This window comes from Vidua macroura, chromosome 1, assembly GCF_024509145.1.
Source record: "Vidua macroura isolate BioBank_ID:100142 chromosome 1, ASM2450914v1, whole genome shotgun sequence".
NCBI lineage: Eukaryota > Metazoa > Chordata > Aves > Passeriformes > Viduidae > Vidua > Vidua macroura.
The window spans coordinates 130634366-130653501 of record NC_071571.1 but is presented as its reverse complement, the minus strand read 5'-3'; the positions used below and the strand labels follow the sequence as shown (position 1 = coordinate 130653501).

At 40.9% G+C, this 19136-nt stretch overlaps 1 protein-coding gene across 1 annotated transcript; it reads right to left on the bottom strand.

Annotated features, from left to right (window-relative positions):
- Positions 1–277: 277 nt before the first annotated feature.
- Positions 278–19105, bottom strand: LOC128806407 (RING finger protein 151-like). Its single transcript, XM_053975948.1, has 7 exons — positions 19037–19105; positions 14787–14898; positions 13604–13827; positions 12259–12398; positions 10310–10472; positions 8850–8970; positions 278–7887 (listed from the first exon to the last, which is right to left on the bottom strand). Exons 3-7 carry the CDS (start codon positions 13807–13809, stop codon positions 7654–7656), a joined length of 864 nt encoding a protein of 287 aa, XP_053831923.1. The 5' UTR covers positions 13810–13827; positions 14787–14898; positions 19037–19105; the 3' UTR covers positions 278–7653.
- Between the last annotated feature and the right edge of the window lie 31 nt (positions 19106–19136).

Genomic DNA, 19136 nt, shown 5'->3' with positions numbered 1-19136 from the left:
CTTTGCCTTCCAAGTAGCTGCTTATCCCATTCAGAAACTCCCACCTGTGAGGTGGGAGGGAAGCCTAGAGAAGGGATAGTTTGACTGAACACCTGCTTTGTTTATTGCTCCCTCTAGGAGGGAAAATGCAGCCTTGCCAACTCCAGGGCACCAAGCCTGTAATTGCAGTGCATTTGTGACTCCTGTGCTCTGCAGGCCAATGTACCTAAATGCTGCTATTCCATTTGATAAAGAGGGTACTCAAACTTCTGTACAGAATGAAGTGAACCAAAGTGTGTTAATTATGGCATAGACTCTTTATTAGTTCAACTTTTATACAAAGTGTACTTCAAAGTGATACAAAGTGTTACCATTTCTTATACATACTAGAGATTAAGATCTGTTAAGTGCTGGTTTATCCTTGTGCATATAAAGGTAGAAAATGTAAATAGACTGGCAGCGACCCATAATGCTGGAAGACAGTTCAATGTTTGCTCAGTTAATAGAAAGTTGCATAGAATTGTAGGTCTTTTATAAAGGCATCTTCTGCGTGGTAAAATCTCCCTGACCTACCGTACTCCATCTGACACCAGTACGGGAGAAAGGCAAGGCTAGTACTGCTCCTTGTCAATACTACCCAGCACTTCTAAGGAAAGCGGCTGTAGAGAAGCACCATGCCAGAAACATCCAAGAGGACAGCACATGGAAAATTTCATTTGCAAGGCTACCAGTTTCTATAAATTGTAGGAACTGTTTACAACCAGGGACTATTAAAATGTTACTTCATAAAAACACCTAAGAATAGTTCAGATAAAACCACTTCTGGCCAGTCAAAATACATCACTATAGCAGGTATTTTGCTTGACTGTGCAATTCCCTTCCCTTCTATGCTGTCAAGAAACTCTTGTATATGGAAGTTCCACATACCTTACTTAACAACTTGTTCTGAGTTTTGTTTCTGCATCTCCCAGGCTTGGTACTGTGACATTGTGTACCCACCTAACTGTGGGTAAAGACTTAATCTCCATTTAATTCTAATGCCATGTTAACTCCCTGCCACACACTGGCAGCTCACACTGGTAAGGTGGCTGGTGGCACAAGCTGGTGAAGCCACATCTCTGCTTTTGGGCTGAAGGAACAATCACACCACACTTCTCTCTTTTTACTCTCCCTCTTCCAGCTGCAAAAAGCCAGAAGCAGCAATTCAAAATACAACAATTTGCACAGTTACTGGTACACTTGGAGCAGCAGTTCCACTTGTGAGGAAATGGAACTGATTAATGTGTGATTTAGTATGAGAATAGTAATACCAGTAATTCCATGCTGGAATCCTCCTGTAATGCACTTTCAGCAGTGTCTCATATAACGCTGAAGTATGATCATGACTAGGGAAGTATAGTTTTCAAGTGAATGTCTTGAACTTATGTCAAGTCTAGTACAATATCTGGAGTCTTAGTTTTTATGAACAGGATTAACAGACTATTTGAAAGAAAAAAAAAAATCCCTTGCTGCTGCCAACTGCTATTAAGAGCTGCATAATACATGAGACTGGAAAAGCAAAAAGTAGATGAAATATTAACATAACAGGCTATTTAATGCCTGTCTAGTCAATTGTAAGACAAGTCAAATGATGATGATACCTCAGCAATGCCACCCGGTGAGGAGTTCATTAGCAGAGGAAAATCTGAAGTGCAAACTGTTATCAACCCAGAGGAATGGCATAAACCTTAAAGTCACCAGAGGGACCTGATGCCATTAGCTACTGTGTGCCTATTTACAACATCTCTGAAAGTGCTTCTTTGCTGCTAAAGGAAGCCCAAGCTGACAGCTCATGCCAGCAGCTGGTGGACCCAAAGCGTTGCCACATTTCCACACTGGAAGTTCAGACTGTCAGAGCTTGATAGCACAGCAGAAAGTCCTTCCTTGCCACCTAGGACATGTTTTCTCATGCAGTTTCATGTCCATCATTTAGAGAAAAGACAGCAGGCCAAATCCTAAGTAAACATTAAATAAACCATATTTCCCATACCAGGAGGAATTTAGTCAGAAATGTGTGGGTGAGTTTCTAAAGCAAACAAATGCAGAGATCCCATTACGGGGAATGCACAGAGCAAATAACTTGCTTTCTTCTGTGGTCACAACAGAAAAGATTGGGTTACTGCCCTCTAACTCAGGAAAGATGATCCAGCTCATCAAGTTCTAATGGATTCTGAAGTAATTTTCTTCTTTACATTAGGCAAAGCAGATAAAGTCACATCACAACCACACAGTTACAGTACACAGAAAAGCACTAACTGAATCTAATAGTATGAAATCTGGTGTTGTGAAAAAGCTTGAAAATAAGCGTGAATGCTGCAATAATGTCACGCAGAGCACAGACACTCACAGCTTGCTTGTTAGAACACAAGAGTAACAGCACTCTTACTTTCTACCTATTGCTTTAATACACACACTGATGTAAGTGAACTGACCACTGAACATTTAATGTGAATGAAGGTCTTCCCAAATTATACCTACTGGTTTACTGTTTTAGATTATTAAATATGGCTGCTTAAGAGATGTGTTATGGCATGAATTGGTGAGATTGCTAATGGCCCAAATACTCTCAATTACTTTACAGAAGAGCTATTTATGTCAGTTTTTAAATACACAAGACCAGTTTTTAAATACATAAGACCTGAATATGTGCACATCTGCCTCAGTGGTACTAAAGAAACAGCAAGTTAGAAGGATTTATTAATGCCCGAAATTCAGACAGCTCTGACCACAAATCTTCATAATGTAGACTATGTGCTAAAGAAGATTACTGCCTCTCTCTTTGGTTATGCTATTAGCTATAAAAGCATTGCTATGAGTGACAGCAAGGCATGCACAGTAATGCAGTTGCTTTCTAAACAATAAAATTCCACCATAAGGTGGTTGAACCTGCACACATTTTCCTGAGCCTCCAAAACTGATTTAATACATTAAGTAAACAGAAGGCCAGATATCTCTATAGTTAGTTCACTGATGAGCTGAGAATATGGCTTAGTTATACCACTGAAAGCAACATGAACAGGCTGTGTAAAAAGTTTGGAGAAAGTCTTGGAACAGATTTCTCATGCAGTGCTTACAGATAAATGCCTCCTTGATTTGTGGGTCTGTTAAAAAATCCTATTGCAAACTTTGAATCATAGAATCATCAAGGGTGAAGGAGACCAAGTTCAACTGCCAACCCAGAACTAGCCCTGCAACCCCAAAACCACTGCTCAGCCCCAGACCTGACAACTCTTCAACACCTCCAGGGACGGTGACTCCACCAGCTCCCTGGGCACCGTATTCCAACACTTGACCACCCTAACAGTGAATTTTTTTTTCTAACAGCTAATCTGAATCTCCTCTGCCTGAGCTTAACGCCATTTCCTCTTATCCTCTCACTGTAGACACAGTAGTAGAGACCAGTCCCCACCTGGCTACACCCTCCTCTCAGGGAGTTGTGGAGAGTGAAGAGGCGTCCCTTGAGCCTGCTCCTCTCTAGACTAAACAAACCCAGCTCTTTCAGCTGCTCCTCACAAGACAAGCTATCTAGACCTTTCATGAGCTTTGTTGCCCTTTGCTGGACGCGCTTCAGCATTTCAAGTTCCTTTTCAAAGTGAAGGGCCAAAACTGCATACAGCACTCAAGGTGTGGCCTCACCAGTGCCAAATACAGAGGGACAATCACTGCCACACTATTTCTGATACAGACCAGGATGCCATTGGCCTTCTTGGCCACCTGGGCACACGTTGGCTCATATTAACCTGGTAGTCAGCCAGCACACCCAAGTGCCTTTCTGCTCTCTCGAGCCACTCTGCCCTCAGCCTGTAGCACTGCATGGGGTTGCTGCAACCTAAGAGCAGGACCCAGCACTTCGCCTTACTGAACCTCATGCACTCATCCTTGGCACATTTGATCAAGTCTGTCCAGGTCTGTCTGTAGAGCCTTCCTACCCTTGAGCAGATCAACACTCCCATCTGATCTGGTGTTGTCTGCAAATTTACTCAGGATGCACTCAATCCCCACGTCCAGATCATTAATAATGGTGTTAAACAGGACTGGCCTAAATACTGAGCCCTAGCCACTAGAGACCAGCTGCCAAACAGACTTAGCTCCATTCCCCACCACTCTCTGGGCCTGACAACCAGCCAACTTTTTATCCATTGGAGAGTCCACCCATTCAAGTCCCATGCAGCCAGTCTTTCTAGGAGGATGCTGTGGAAGATGGTGTGAAATGCATTACCGAAGTCTAGATAGACAACATCCACAGCCTTTCCCTAGTCTTCTCAGCAGGTCACTTAGTCGTATGAGATCAGATCAGTCAATCAGGACCTGCCTTTCTTCAATCTATGTTGTCTGGGCTTGATCCCTTGGTTGTCCTGCATGTCCATGTAATGGCACTCAGGATGATCTCTTCCAGAACTTTGCCCAGAGCTGAGGTCAGGCTGAACAGGCCTGTAGATTCCCAGATCATCCTTCCAACCATTCTTGTAGATGGGTGTTACATCTGCTAATCTCCAGTCAGCTGAAACTTCTCCAGTTAAACAAGACTGCTGATAGATGACTTAAAGTGTTTTGACAAATTTACAGAATTCACAGAATCTAGGTTGGAAGAGACCTTCAAGATCATTGAGTCCAACCCATGCCCTTACACCACAATTAAACCATGGCACTGAGTGCCAGTCTTTTTTTAAACACATCCAGGGATAGTGACTCCACCACTTCCCCAGGTAGACCATTCCAGAACTTTATCACTTTATCCATGAAAAACTTTTTCCTAATATCCAACCTATATTTCCATTGGTACAGCTTTAGGCTGTGTCCTCCCATTCTGTCAGTTGCTGCCTGGAGAAAGAGACGAACCCCCACCTGACTACAGCCACCTTTCAGGAAGTTGTGGAGAGTGATAAGGTCACCCCCAAGTCTCCTTTTCTCCAGGCTGAACACACCCAGCTCCCTCAGTCATTCCTCACAGGGCTTGTGTTCCAAGCCCCTCACCAGCCTCGTTGCCTCCTCTGGACGCGCTCAAGCGTCCCAACGTCCTTCCCAAAGGACGGGACCAGAACTGGACACAGCACTCAACGTACAGCCTCACCAGTGCCAGTGAGTACTTTTGCCAGTTCCCTCATTACTCTGGGGTGGATCCCATCAGGGCCCATAGCCCTGTGAGTGTCTAACTGGCACAGCAGGTCACTGACCATCTTGTCCTGGACTATGGGGACTTCACTCATCTGTCCATCAACAACTTCCATCTCAGGGAGCTGGGTATCCTGAGGACAACTGATTCTGATATTGAAGACCAAGGCAAAGAAGGCATTAAGTACCTCTGCCTTCTCCTTAAACCCTGTCACTACACCATGCTCCGGAGTCAACTAATGGTGGAGACACTCCTTGACCCTCCTTTTGCTGTCAATGTATTTATAGAAACTTTTTTTGTTGTTTTTAACTGTAGTGGCCAAATCAAGTTCTAGTTGGGTTTTGTCCCTTTCGATCTTCTTCCTACATGACCTTGTGATGTCCTTATAGTCCTCCCAAGTTACCTGACCCTTCTTCCAGAGATGACATATTCTCATTTTCACCCCTAAGTTCCAGCTTAAGTTCTCTGTTTAACCATGCTGGTCTTTTTCCTTGACAACTTGTCTTTCCACACATGGGGGACAGTCTGTTCCTGAATATTTAATAATTCCTTTTTAAAGCACATCCAGCCTTCCTGGACTGCATTGGCCTTCAGAACTGACTCCCAAGGGACTTGGTCAATCAATGTTCTAAACAGGCCGAAGTCTGCTCATCAAAGTCCAAGGCAGAAATTTTGCTGGTGCCCTTCCTTACTTCACCCAGCATAGAAAACCCTAACAGTTTGTGGTCACTCTGCCCAAGATGGCTACTGACCATCACATCACCCACCTCCAGAGGCTCATTTACCTGTTGTGTTAGTTAGAAAGCTGTCTTCCACACATTCCAGGAACCCCCTAGGCTGCTTCCTCTCTGCTGTATTTCCAGCAGACATCTGGCAAGTTGAAGTCATCCATGAGCACAAAGGCTGGTGACTGTGACACCTCTGCCAGCTACTTGTAGAACGCCTCATTAGCCTGTTCCTGGCTGGGTGGCCTCTAACAGACTTGCACCAGGACATCTGCCCTGCTGACCTTCCCTGTGATCCTTACCCAGAGGATCAACCTTGTGACCTTCATCACCAATTTCAATACAATCAGAACACTCCCTATTGTACAGTGCTATCCAACCACATCTCCTGCTTTACCTGTCTCTTTTATATCCAGCCATTGCAGCACTCCCATGGGGAGAGTCATCCCACCATGTTTCTGTGATGGTGACAACATTAACACCTTCCTGCTGAACAACTACTTCCAGCTCCTCCTGCTTGCTGCCCACACTGTGTGTTGGTGTAGATGCACTTTAGCTAGGCCAATGGTTTTGCCCACATCAGACCTGCCACCATAGGTTCATCTCTAGTGATCCTCCACTTTTTGAGGTGCATCTGACTGGTACATTTGCCTCAGGGGAGGTGGAGAATGGCTCTATCAGTCAATCTCTTCCTCAGATGCTCTAATGTCCCTTAACCCTGCCACCCCTCCTTTGAGTTGTACTGCTAAGCAGAGCAGATCACTGACCTACTCACACTCACACAGGTGTTCTGTTACCCTCTGATGCCAGTGCCAGGCTCTGGCACTCCCTGAAGCCTGCTTGAGCAGTAACACAGAGGTCTGAAGCCCAAGTGACTGTGCAAATATTCATCTCTTGTGCATATCAAGCAGACTTAAACCTGCCACAAGAAAACTAAGAATACTCTAGGTATCTATATATAAAGACATTGGACTGGTCTTATGCTTATGCTCCATACCAAATGGACTGGTCTTATGCTTAAAAGATCCTGTAGAAATACCTGATACTTTCACATATAAAAGCTTCAAAATTTTAAGTAAGAAGCAGATCCATTTCCACAAACTCAAAGTTATTCACACATCTGTTTAAAGGGTTTTAGGTTATTTTACTACCTTGGGCTTTAGTATTAGTCTCTTAAGTGTGTTATCAGCCTTGGAAATGAGAAGAAGCTCTAAAGCAACAGTCAACCTCACCCAAAGCTGTTACATAGCAGAAGAATTACAATTTAAAGTGCTTGCTTTCCACCTTTGAAATAAGACCTTCTACAGACTACAAACAAACCAAATCTTATTAATTTCTATTACTGACTTACTAATTCTACTATTCACTTTTCCCCAAATTAAGTACATTCCAAATGGTCACATTTGCTTTTTTGTTTCAAACAGGGATACTGAAATGTTTTTTTCTTCCTGGTCCATAATAGTCCGTATCTTTGACTTTAAAAGTCTGTAGCTTTCAGTCTTGAAAGATTCCTGTAAGTGGTACAGTAAAGAGAGAATAAATCAAGTCTCCTTTCCCTTTTTATAAAAACATCAGCTAAAAATATGTCTTCCAATCACTGGTTGTAATGACTGATATACCCTCAGGAAAAAAAAATCTTCTGTTTGTTTTTATGGCCCCAAAGGAAACACAGTTGTAATTTAGACATCAAAAAAACCCAAGTAAATCAGAAATTATATAAAGTTTACCAATCATTCAAAGAGAGTAGTTTGCCAGAAGCCAGTATTTGAAGAAAATGCTTTTTGAGCTTAGTACTATTTAGATAACTGTAACTTCCCTAGGTTTTCTTTTTACACTCTCTAGTCGTGTCAAAGGACGGAAATTGGACTTCCTGCTTCCCTCTGCAGTAGTCAATCTACAGTCCTTCTGCAGCCCCTTCAGCAGTTCCATTAACTCCCGTTTTTCCAGCTCTGCCTGCTCCAGCTCTTGACGGTGCTGTCTCTCTGCAGCCATCAGAGACCTTACATCTGACATCATTCGTGACATCTGACTCTGAAATGCAAATACAAATTTACTGCAAGAAACAAATCCTCTTCTAATGATGCTGCAGTGAAGTCGAACTGGCCATGCACATAGGGCGATGAAGTCTTTGGAATAAAAACCACCAAAATAATTTTTTGATAGTGCAACTAATATACAATTTGAGACACAAATCTAGCATTCATCTTGTGGAATGGTCTTGTTCTAAAGATTCCAATATGTTTTTGAAAAATATTTTGTTTTCATATTTTGTTTCTTATGAAGTATGATAAAAACCAGCCAATTTACTCACTTGCTACGTTTATTTTCTATTTCAAGAATCCAAACAAAATATGGTTGTGGTTTTGTTCAGATACATTCTTCAAGGATTTAACATCAAATCCAGTAAAAATAAACATGTAAATTATAAAGTTTTTAAAAACTTTATAAAGCTTTTTAAAACTATTGCTTTAAAAAACATTGTTCTGTGATATAATAAAAAGAGGATGAATAAAAGGGTAAGACAGCCTTGATTGTTACTTGATGAAGTTTACTGTGAACCTTTCTAACCTTCTGACCACAGTGCAAATACCACTGCTGGCAGTACGGCTCTGGGTCAGCTCTGGACTAAGCCACTTTGAATAGCAATTAAAAATGGAGCCAGATGTTTAATTACATCCAGTTTGTGATGTATACTCTACATTTAGACACTGAAATCAGTTTCAGATTGATCTGTTGACAATGTTACACATGAACAGAACACAGATGGAGTACCCAGGTGAGCTCCAGTGAGCCTGAAGCAGATAAACCACAGGAATACAGCATCCAGACTTCTTTTCCACAGAGCTAACCTGTCAAAGCTTTGATGGTTTTGCTTCCCATACTTAATGCCATCTTCCTCTGCATGAGACTTTATTTACAAAATAAGAGACTGCTACAGGGAAAAGCAAAAAGCTAGACTGTTAAGAGAGGGTAAAAAAAAATATTGTATTTACCTTTAGTTCTTCAATTTCATTTTGCAGAATACTCTCTTTTTGGACCATATGCCTTCTCTGTGAATCTAACCTTGACTCCATCTCATGTTTTGCCTCCTCCACTCTGCAGATCATTTCTGACCTAAAAAGTTTATTTCTCCTTGTTACGTCTTGTAAGCAGAGAAAAGAATGATCTTCAAAATCCAAAAAGCCTTCTTGCAGCCAAACAGACTGAACTGATTCCCATCAAGCTCTACAGGATGTCTCTGTAGAGGTATGATTTAGTAATTTAAAATAAAAAAACCAATAGCATAAAGAAGTGCATTGTGCCCAGGGGCATTAAAGTTCCCATGAGGAGCCTATAGAGAGGCAATCATATCATATTCCTCAAATAATTCCAAGAGCTCAAGAAGGTATATTTATGACTTTAAGTGATTTTCTGCTGTTTGCCTACAGTATGTGCTTGCTGAGTGTTATGAAATAGAGGCAACCAAGATAAAAAGTCTGAATCGTGTAGTACTGCTAAACATGTAAGGAAATGAGACAGTGTGAGTGTGTGGACACGGTAGGCACTTACAGACACAGTTTACTGGTGGGCTTAGCAGTGCTGGATAACTGCTGGACTCAATGATCTTAAAGCTCTTTTGCAATCTAAATGATTCCATGATTCTGTGTAATCTTCACTTTTATGGTGGAAACTAAATGAGAGTATGCAGTAAACTGTTACAGCCTAGTCACTCACACAGCTCCACAGCCAAAACCAGATGGCACTACATTAACCTTTTGAGTTCTGAGACCAGGTAGCAGAATCACTTGTGTCTCAATGCATTTAAACTATATTTGAGCTTGGCTTCACAGCAGTGCTCAAAACCACACTACTTAGGAGCTGAAAGATACAAATGGGAAGGAGCATGAGGGGGAAAAAAAAAGTACAAATGGAAGATAATGAAAAGGGAAAGCTACAGAAACATACATAAAAGGAAAACAAGGATGATGGTAAGAAGAGTCATATTCACTGACTGTTAATCTACCAAACTTTAAAAAAATCAGAATTAGACCTTCAGTGGTTGAATCTACCTGTACCTTATACCTTAATAATTACAGATTTTTATCTTCTCAATCTGTAAAAACATGAACTAAATACAATTATTAAATAATGTGGCTTTGTCTTTATAACAGACCAATGGAAAAATTAAATTGCCACCTTCCATTTTCTTAGGTTCTTTGTCATTTTAAATAATAAGGTTGCAGTTCTGTTCAACTGTAAGCAATGGTATTTTAAGATTTATAGTAACTTGGAAAAAAAACCGCATAAATTTGAAGTCTATGCTGACACATAATAAAATTCTGGCCCGTTAGCATCAAGTAATTAACAGACCATTTAACACATACCAGAATCCAGTGCTAGTATTTCAAAGTGCTTCATGCAGTGACTTTAAGCCCAGCCCAACAGAGACACGAGAGAAAGAGAAGCTTTGTACCGAAGCAGCTCCAGCTCGGTCCTTAGCTCTGCCACACAGTTGTGCTGCGTGTCGTCTGCACTGAGCATGGTGTAGCCACAGCCATTGGGGCACTCCCGGCTCCGGTACTCGCACACCGCCAGGTGCCCGTCCAGGTTACGCCGCTCGATCTGCACGGTACAGCCTGAGCAAGGGGGAGCAAGGCAAGACAGCCATCTACAGCAAAAGCATTTTGAGTCATTCCAAACACAATCACTCAAGAAAGGAAGCTGAGAGAAGTGATTTCTTTAGAACGTGAAATATGACAGTTACACATACATAGCTACTAATTCAATGCTGTTAAGAGGTCTTATTAAGATACTTATCCACTAGCTGAAAATACTGAAAGGTTGGAAGGAGGTACTTTCTGTAAAGTCTTCTACTCCTGGTCTGGCATTAAATCAACATCAGTAATGACAATTCTGATGCCAAGCTAAGACACTAGCAGCTTGCCTGTGCTACCATCATAGATTGTAATGACTGGAATTTATAAAGAATAATACATGTGTAAAAAAATATTATGCTATCAAACTTAGAGAAAAGTCCAAAGATGTAGTAAAGAGAGATGTGAGATGGAATGTAAACTTGTTTTCCAGACAATTTGTTGATCTTGTCCATAATGTACTAGACCATAATAATAAGTTAGAACATTTATTTATGAACATTTAATAACTCATACGAATATAGAAATATTTCCACAGAAATTCTAGGATACAAACTTTGCAGTTCTGTAGTGATTAAAAGTAAAATGTAAAGAATCAAAAATAAGCACTATATAAATTATTGCTACATTTAATAATCTAAACTTGAAGTTTGTAGTCTCAACTTATGGAGTCAAACTTAGGAAGTTTGTAGTTTAATTGTTGAGGCTCACTTTGTTGAAATACACACATTTAATTTGAAGAGAATATCAACTTAAGGAAACTGAAATACTGAAGTATTGAAACTACCCAACAAACCATGCCAGAAAATGATAAATGAGTTCTCTAGAAGAGCTTTACTAATAAATACAATGATTTGTAATTGAGGTACTCAAACTACACTCCATGTATTCTTGGGAAAGAGTTCAAGAGATGTAAGAGCCTTCACACCCCAAACACCAGATACCCAGTGTGGTGTAAAAACATAAATCTGTGAACACTGTAAAATACACAGATCTGTAAAACACTACTATTTCTGTAGGAAGTAGAACAGGTGAATCAATCATCTGTAGAGGTCACTTCTGAGAAAAATTATAACTGCTAGCAGAGCAATTCTAGTACCTTAATAATCTCACCATTAATTACAATGGCAGATTCAACATCATTAATTAGATTTTAACTTTATCTAGGAACAGAAACATTTCAAATGAATTCAACTGGGAAATTTTAACAGTATGTTCCTTTTTAGAAGTATGTTTTTTTCTCAGGAGGTGTAGCCTTGCTTTAAATAAAAACCTCAACATGAACAATTCTAACTAGAATTTAGCTGAGAATAATTCTTATTTCCAAGATATGTTCTTGTTAAAACTATGTCACAGAGTTGGCAGCTGCACATGCACCAGGCAACCAGGTGTTTTATAAATAAATTATGATCCCTAAGTCTTCTGCATGGGCTACTGCATTCATTCAAACATCAAAACATGCAGTCAGAACTGGAAAGCAAACTCATAACTTGACAGAAAGCAAAACTAATGCACTATTACATTTCCATACATTTGAAGTTCATCATATTCATTTTGGTTAGTTTTTGGATAAGAAACAGTTGCTAATCATCATGACTGCCATAAACTGGTACTATATTTTGTTTAAAAACACTGCTTTAAAGAGCAGATCATGCCAAAGCTTTGAATTTCTGTTAGAAAATAATGACCATTGTTGCAGCTGTTGATGGGAACATGACAAATGTGTTTGTTTCATATAAAGGATTCAACTTCTTTGAATATTACTCACCAGCATTGGAGCAAGGTATCTGACTGTACTCACACTCCCTTTCATGCCTGTCTATAGACTCCAGAGAACAAACCATTTCACAGCCATACTCTCTGTTTCTGCAATGTAGCTGAAGACGGTTTAAATCATTTTTCATATATCTACATGCAAAAAAAAAGAATTTGTTCTTAAATCTGGGAACATTATTGAAAATTTTGTATTCTCAGCTTTTGGGAAAAGAAAGCAAGATTCTAATTTCCTAATCACATTTCCTAATCACAATTAGGAAAAACTGTGAGTAACTAGTGGAATTTATTTATTTTTTTAAGAATTCAAGTGACCATATCAGAAAAAAACAGTTAATGAAAAATTCAGTCTCCAAATTTAAATGTGCAAATGAAATCTTTATTTTTGAATAATTTTTAATCATAACCTTTTACTGGCTCGGCAGATATTATCAATAACAAACACCAGGGCTACTCATTTGCCACTGCCCAGGACTACAGTGAGTACAGATAAAAAAAATATCTAAAAATTAAACTCTAGTGCTCTGTCAACACTATAGTGAACTTCCAGATAGTAAAATCTCATGAATGAAAAATTACGTTATGAGTACTAACCAAGTTAAATTTAGTGTAGCTGGAGACTTTAAATACATAACTGCTAATCTGAGCAAGATTAGATAATGCAGGTGTTAAACAGCAAGCAGCATCTACTGTTGAAACTGTTTTGTTCTGACACTAGCAGGAATTAACAGTTTAAAATAGAACAATTTGTTTGGGAAAAACCAACAACAATCATATGGTCCAAGTGCCTGACCAGTTACAGAAGGCACTAGTGAGAACAGCCTGCTTTACATGACAAGGTGGTTCACAACAGACATTCCTATGTCTAAAGATCTTTTTTAAAAAGGATTTGAAAGTCAGAAATTTGGTTCGGGAATTGTTAATTACAAACCCACTGCAGCATCTAACTAAGACTGAAAAGAAAAGAGGTACAGAGTGTGTAGTGACTGTCATCAAGAGTTGCTTTGCTTGCTTTCTCTAAAATCGAGTATGGAAAAGTTTTGATGCCATAAAGGACATTCAGAATAATATTCAGACAGGTATCTAGAATCAACATTCAAGATATAAAAAGGTGGAGAACAAACTAAGTGTCCTTTCAGTTTTGAAATCCTAACACCCTAAAAGTTAGTTACAGTAAATAGAAAATGCTAATGCTTTCATGTAAGTAGCTGGTGTCTGCCACAGGCACACTGGATAAAGACAGCCTGAGTGACAGTATCGACAGGAGATGAAGCTGCGCAAGCAAAACTGAGAAATCCTAAATTAATGTAATTTCAACACACAGCAAGATTATTGGATACCTGTAGAGAGGTCTTAGCAAAGACACATCAATCACTTGTCTGTCTTCAGGGCAGTTACTGTGATGAACAAGCCATCCATGGATACAGGCAGTGCAGAAAGCGTGTTCGCAAGGAGCCTGCAGTGGATCTTCTAACACGTCTCGGCAGATGGAGCACAACAGCCCCTCATTAACATAGCCCACGAAGCGCTCAATATCATAACCCATGCTCTCCACACCTTCAACCTAATAAAAAACCCCAAACACACAGAAATAATGCAATCTTTGTGCTGAATCTGTATGGGTAGATCTACAAAGAGGCCTGAAAGCAATTCTAAAAACACGAAGACTTTAATGTGAATAAAGAAGTGAACGTGTGAATGCAAACAAACATTTACACACTTCAGAGACTTTCAGATTTAAGTGGGAATTTGAGACTTGTACTGCTGGATGTCAGAATCACAATTTTCTATCAAGAAATTTTGAACTCTGAAAGCAAAGACTTTGGCACAGTGGAGCTGCGCTTCCTCTGAACGCTGTAATTGAACATAATTGTATCAGCCACTGTGAAACATACAGTTTCTATTTACATGAATTCTACCTGAAGCAGAAATATCACAGAAGTTCAAATGCAAATGTTTGCTTTCCATTTTAATACCTTTCATTTAATGCCTAACAAACTTACAAAACAGTGTTCTTACCAACAATAGCTGCTGCACTTTCAGCTAGCAAATCGTGGATTGATGAACTGCACATCACTTAAGATGCTGCTTTCATACTGAAAAAAAAGATTCTCTACTCACTGTAGACCTCCACGTCAGAAGGAACAGCACGAAATCTCCACATGCTTAAAGACATACTTAATATTCAGGAAGTAAAAGAAGCCAAAACTGCAGCTAACCCTGAAATCATAAAGAGCTACTGTCTTTTCCTACATGATCTATTTTATAAAACTGAGACGTTTTTGAATGGCTTTGAAAGCTTTGTGAAGAAGAACTAATGGGCAATCTGCCTTCATCTAAATACTATAATGAAAAACCTTGTGGAATTTGGTATGACTCCATAGAACTCGCTTAAAAGAATAAGTTTTAGGCTCCAAATTGCTCCTTGACATATAAAGTTACTTCTGTAAACCCACTGAGACTCGTGAAAGAGGTTTTCATTAGTTGTGAAATTTTCTAAATAAAATAGAAAAGATTTCTTACCTTTGCAGATTTTACTACATAGATATGTAGTTTGCGCAAATACTTCAGAAAGTTTTCTGATCAGTAAGGCATGCAATGTTTCCTTCAGTTTCTCTTCACTGCCTTATTATGCCTATGAGAAAAATTAGAAAGAGTAAGGCTCAGTACTGTTTCCTAAGTTACTGAGTCCTATGCCTAACAAGCCAGCCACTGAATAGATGCTATCCTAACAGCCCATTAAAACCAAGTTTTCCAAAGCAAGCCACTGAAAACCTACAATTCAGTACAGGAGAATTGACTAGATTAGGGTAAAAATAATCATCAGTCTCTGTTTCAATTACTACTGATGCAGATATTTATCACAAAACTGAACACCCTTCTGATGATCAATTTTGAAGCCAGTTTTCTTTGTAAGACTGAAGACAACAGAATTAGTATTATTGAAAAGTAGCAACTGAAATCTGGTAAAATTATATTCCTCAAAAAGATGGAAGTTCCTTATCTACCTGTTCTTATCCAGACATGACAGGCAGTTCATATTTAAAACAAAATTATTACAAGTTTGTTGTATTGGCAGATATCATTGTTGTGTAGCATAACTAGGGTTGCTCACTTAAAACATCATAAAAGATGCCATTATTAAACCCTTTAAGTTATGCTAGAGGACTTAAACAGCATATATAGATTAGATAATATGAACTGTATGCCTAACACTTTGCTTTGGTTTGGTGGCTCCCAGAGGATTCTGCTTTTAGAAAACTTTCAAGGACACATAAGAGAGCAAAACTACGTACTTTTACTGTCCTAGAGTTTCTGTTCTACTGGAATTGTGGATGCTGTGAGCTACATTTTGCACAAACACTGCTAGTCCCTGAGGACCAAGTCTTCAAGACACTCTTCAGCGTATGTTAGCGAGTTTGAAGACTAATGGAATGCAGAAAAAAGTATTTTTATCAAATGGGGAACAAAAAATTTATTTGTGCTTAACAGAGAAATGAAGTGCAACAGCAACAACAAAATATATATATTATATACATATGTCTCTGTATATAAATATATATAGATGTATAAAGCCCCAGCCAAACTGAAGTTCAAATGAAGAGTGGATGGGAACTTTGAGACAAAATACAATCAAGGGGGATTCTTCAGGACATTTTCAAGACTCATATTGGAGCAGCAAAACAGAGTGCTGGAACCTTTGTGGCAGTGGATCTGGGACCTATGACAACAGCTGTTACTGAAGTCCCAGACTTCTCCCAGTAGAAGTTTCCTGACCTGAAGAACCAGAGATATTTTCTTATCAACTTCAAGAGATGCACCTTAGTCAAGAGATAAGCGAAGGAAGAGCATCTGATGAATGTCATGCACTTTAGCAGTACAAACCACTTTACCCAGTATCTTTACCACAAAATGAGATAATTTTCAGCTTATCCCCAGAAACTTCCCTCTTCTCCATTTGACCTCAAAACTTATTTACCCAATTCTACAATTCACCAATTGTCACATTCCTTTTTTGATTGCACCTAGAAATTACATTATTTTGTTGAGAAATGTCAGTTGCTTAGTTTAAGCAAGTAATTTCTAAATAGATTAAGACACTTAGAATTATAATACTCTGTGATTTAGAATGCTGTTTGCTTATACCTACTTGCTAAGCACATGTAGCTTGGGTTGCTGGAAGCCTTAGGCTGAAAGCTATGGACTTTTGCCTAGACATGCTTTTGGCTGGAACTGAGTTAACTTTCTTAGCAATTTTCCCAGTAGCTGCTACAGAGCTGTGCTTTGCCTTTAGAATGAGAAGAATGCTGCCAACACACCAATGTTTTAGCTGTTGCTAAGTAATGTTTATCCTAAGTCTGGGACTTTATTTTAGTTTCCCATGCTCTACCGGGGAGCAGGTGCACAAGTAGCACAAACCAGAAGATAAGGAGCTGATGGTCATCAGCAGAAGCTGCAACTCAAGAATAGTTAATAGCCTGCCTGCATGGACATGGACAGAGAATTCAATAAGCTGTTAGAAGACCCCAGACCAAAAATCACCACTGGACTAAAAGGGCTGTGTGAAGAGCATGTAGGGGAGGGTGCATAAATTGTAAGGGTATCATTGTGCAGGGATTTCTTTGTTTGTGAGCAAAAGCACACAAACTGTGACATGCTATTTGCTCTTTATTGTTTCACATGTTTTATTTTTCCCTGCAGTTCTGGACAAGCAAAAATCCCCTCCAGACTTCACAGGTATCAAACAATTTTTCAACAGTTGTCATCCCACATTGTTTGCCAGACAGATGCACATCCAAAACCAGCCTTGAGTTGTGGACTTCACTGCCCTCAAACAGAGATTTGGTGTGGATATGGTAACAGGGAGAATACAGGTGGGATGTAGTTCCCAACATCATCACATAGCTTGCTAAATGCCTGGCACTAATCAAAGCTATTCCACTGTGAAAGTCAGGACACTGAAATGAAATTAGTGACCTTCATTTTTGCATCTGCAGTAGCTTCTGATTTTTAAAAAATGCTTCCTTTTCATGTGACAGAACAAAGCATGAGTGTTTGAAAGGCTGGAGGAACGGAGTCTATGCAGGGCCCAGGGATGAGGTGACACTGAGACATGACATTTCTTCAGCCTTTATTTTCACAGGGACACACTGTGCTTTAAATCCTGCTATACAGAAGCAATATTTTAGTGTGTTTTTTGCCACTCTGACACTGTAAGCGACTTCAAGCCAGCATCAGTGCCCAAAGGGGCAGACTCATCCCTTCAACTGTGACTGTACAAGTGGTTTCTCAGGCACTTGATGCATCTCTCTCAGTAAGTGACCTGTTTTAAGACTGAATTGGGGAAAAAAATTAACTTTGGCAGTTTTATTATGATAGCTCAAGCCTATCTATCCACAAATTAATGTGCTCCCCACCTCTCTCCGCCTCCTCCTTTGAATCAGTGAGAACATTTAATTTGCCCCTTTCCTGAACTGGCTCATGCAACTCACCATATAGACAACTATACCCTGATTTGATTTATTAAGCTAGAATTTCTTGTAGATGGCTCAACAAAAGCTCTAGGGACTGTGTAAGCAGGGCATGACCACGGATAAGAACCTGCAGCCAGGGCAGAAAGAGAAGATAGACAGCAGCAGACTGTGGTCAAGGGTGCTGAGGGATGCTACTCCCACAGCTCAGCTCCCCAGAGTGGTACATTGGGGAGTTGGATGAACATTTGTGTAAGAGAAAAGGAACAGAGGAGGGTAAGAATAAATGAACAGCAACAGCACCTTACACTGATGCAAAAAACTGATTTTTTTTTTTAAAAAAAGCTTATATAAAAAATACAAGGCAATTTAAGGCCTCTTCCAGGAACTACATAACTACTATAGCTATTTTGACAAAAAACATTTTTGTACAACACTTGCTGTCCTGGAAAACCTAGTCAGAACAGTGCCATCCATGACCTGCCTTGCACAGACCAGAATCCAGAGAAGGGCAATGGAGTTGGTGAAGGATCTGGAGCACAAATCCTATGAGGAGGGGCTGAGGGAGCTGGGGTTGTTTAGCCTGGAGAAAAAGGCTCAGAGGGGACCTTATCGGTCCGCCTGAAAGGAGACTGTGGCAAGGTGAGGGCTGATCTCTTCTCCCAGGCAACCAGCGACAGGACGAGGGGCCACCGCCTCGGGCTGTGCCGGGGGCTGGGTTTCAAGCTGGACAGCAGGAAGAATTTCTGCTGAAAGGGTGGCCAAGCACTGGAATGAGCTTGATGATCTCAGAGATCTTTTCCAACCTAATTAATTCTGTGAGCACCTTCGAGGCACAAAGTGCAGGGCCGGGCTCTGCCACCCCGAGCCAAGCCCAGGGTCAGAGCAGCTCTCTCCCCCCGGAGCTGTGGGAGGGGGAATTTTGTACAGGGAGCAGGGGAAAGGCCTCCGGATTCGACCTGGGAAGGCGCTTCAGGGACGGACAACGACCCTGGTCACAGAGCACAGAGCTGGCCTGGAAACATCTGGAGAAGCGACCCGACACCAAGAAACAGCACCTGCGCCGCCTCAGGCAGCGACAAACACCCTTACAGCTGCACACCCACACCCTTCCCGCCGCCTTCCCCACACGGCAGCGATGCCGCCGCCGGCCCGGCACAGGACCCTGACAACCGCTGAGCACTCCCGCCCCAGGCCCAGCCCCGCCCGGGCCCCGCTGCCCCCGCCCCGGGCCCCGCTGCCCCCGCCCGGCCCTCAGCCCTCGCCCCCGGCCCGCTCGGGGCCGCGGCCCCGCTCACTCACCCCGCCCGCCGCCGCTCGCTGTCGCGCAGCCGAGGTTCCCTTTACGGCCGCTCTCGCTTGACGGCGGCGCGGCGGGCAGCCGCTCCGCCATGCTGTGCGC

Excerpts from the sequence above, each read along its gene's own strand:
- LOC128806407 (XM_053975948.1), bottom strand. The coding sequence starts at position 13,809 with ATGGGTTATGATATTGAGCGCTTCGTGGGCTATGTTAATGAGGGGCTG. Across the intron at positions 12,399-13,603 it reads TTGCTAAGACCTCTCTACAG|ATATATGAAAAATGATTTAA; the intron begins GTATCCAATAAT and ends TTTTGCATGTAG. Across the intron at positions 7,888-8,849 it reads ATGAAATTGAAGAACTAAAG|AGTCAGATGTCACGAATGAT; the intron begins GTAAATACAATA and ends TTTGCATTTCAG.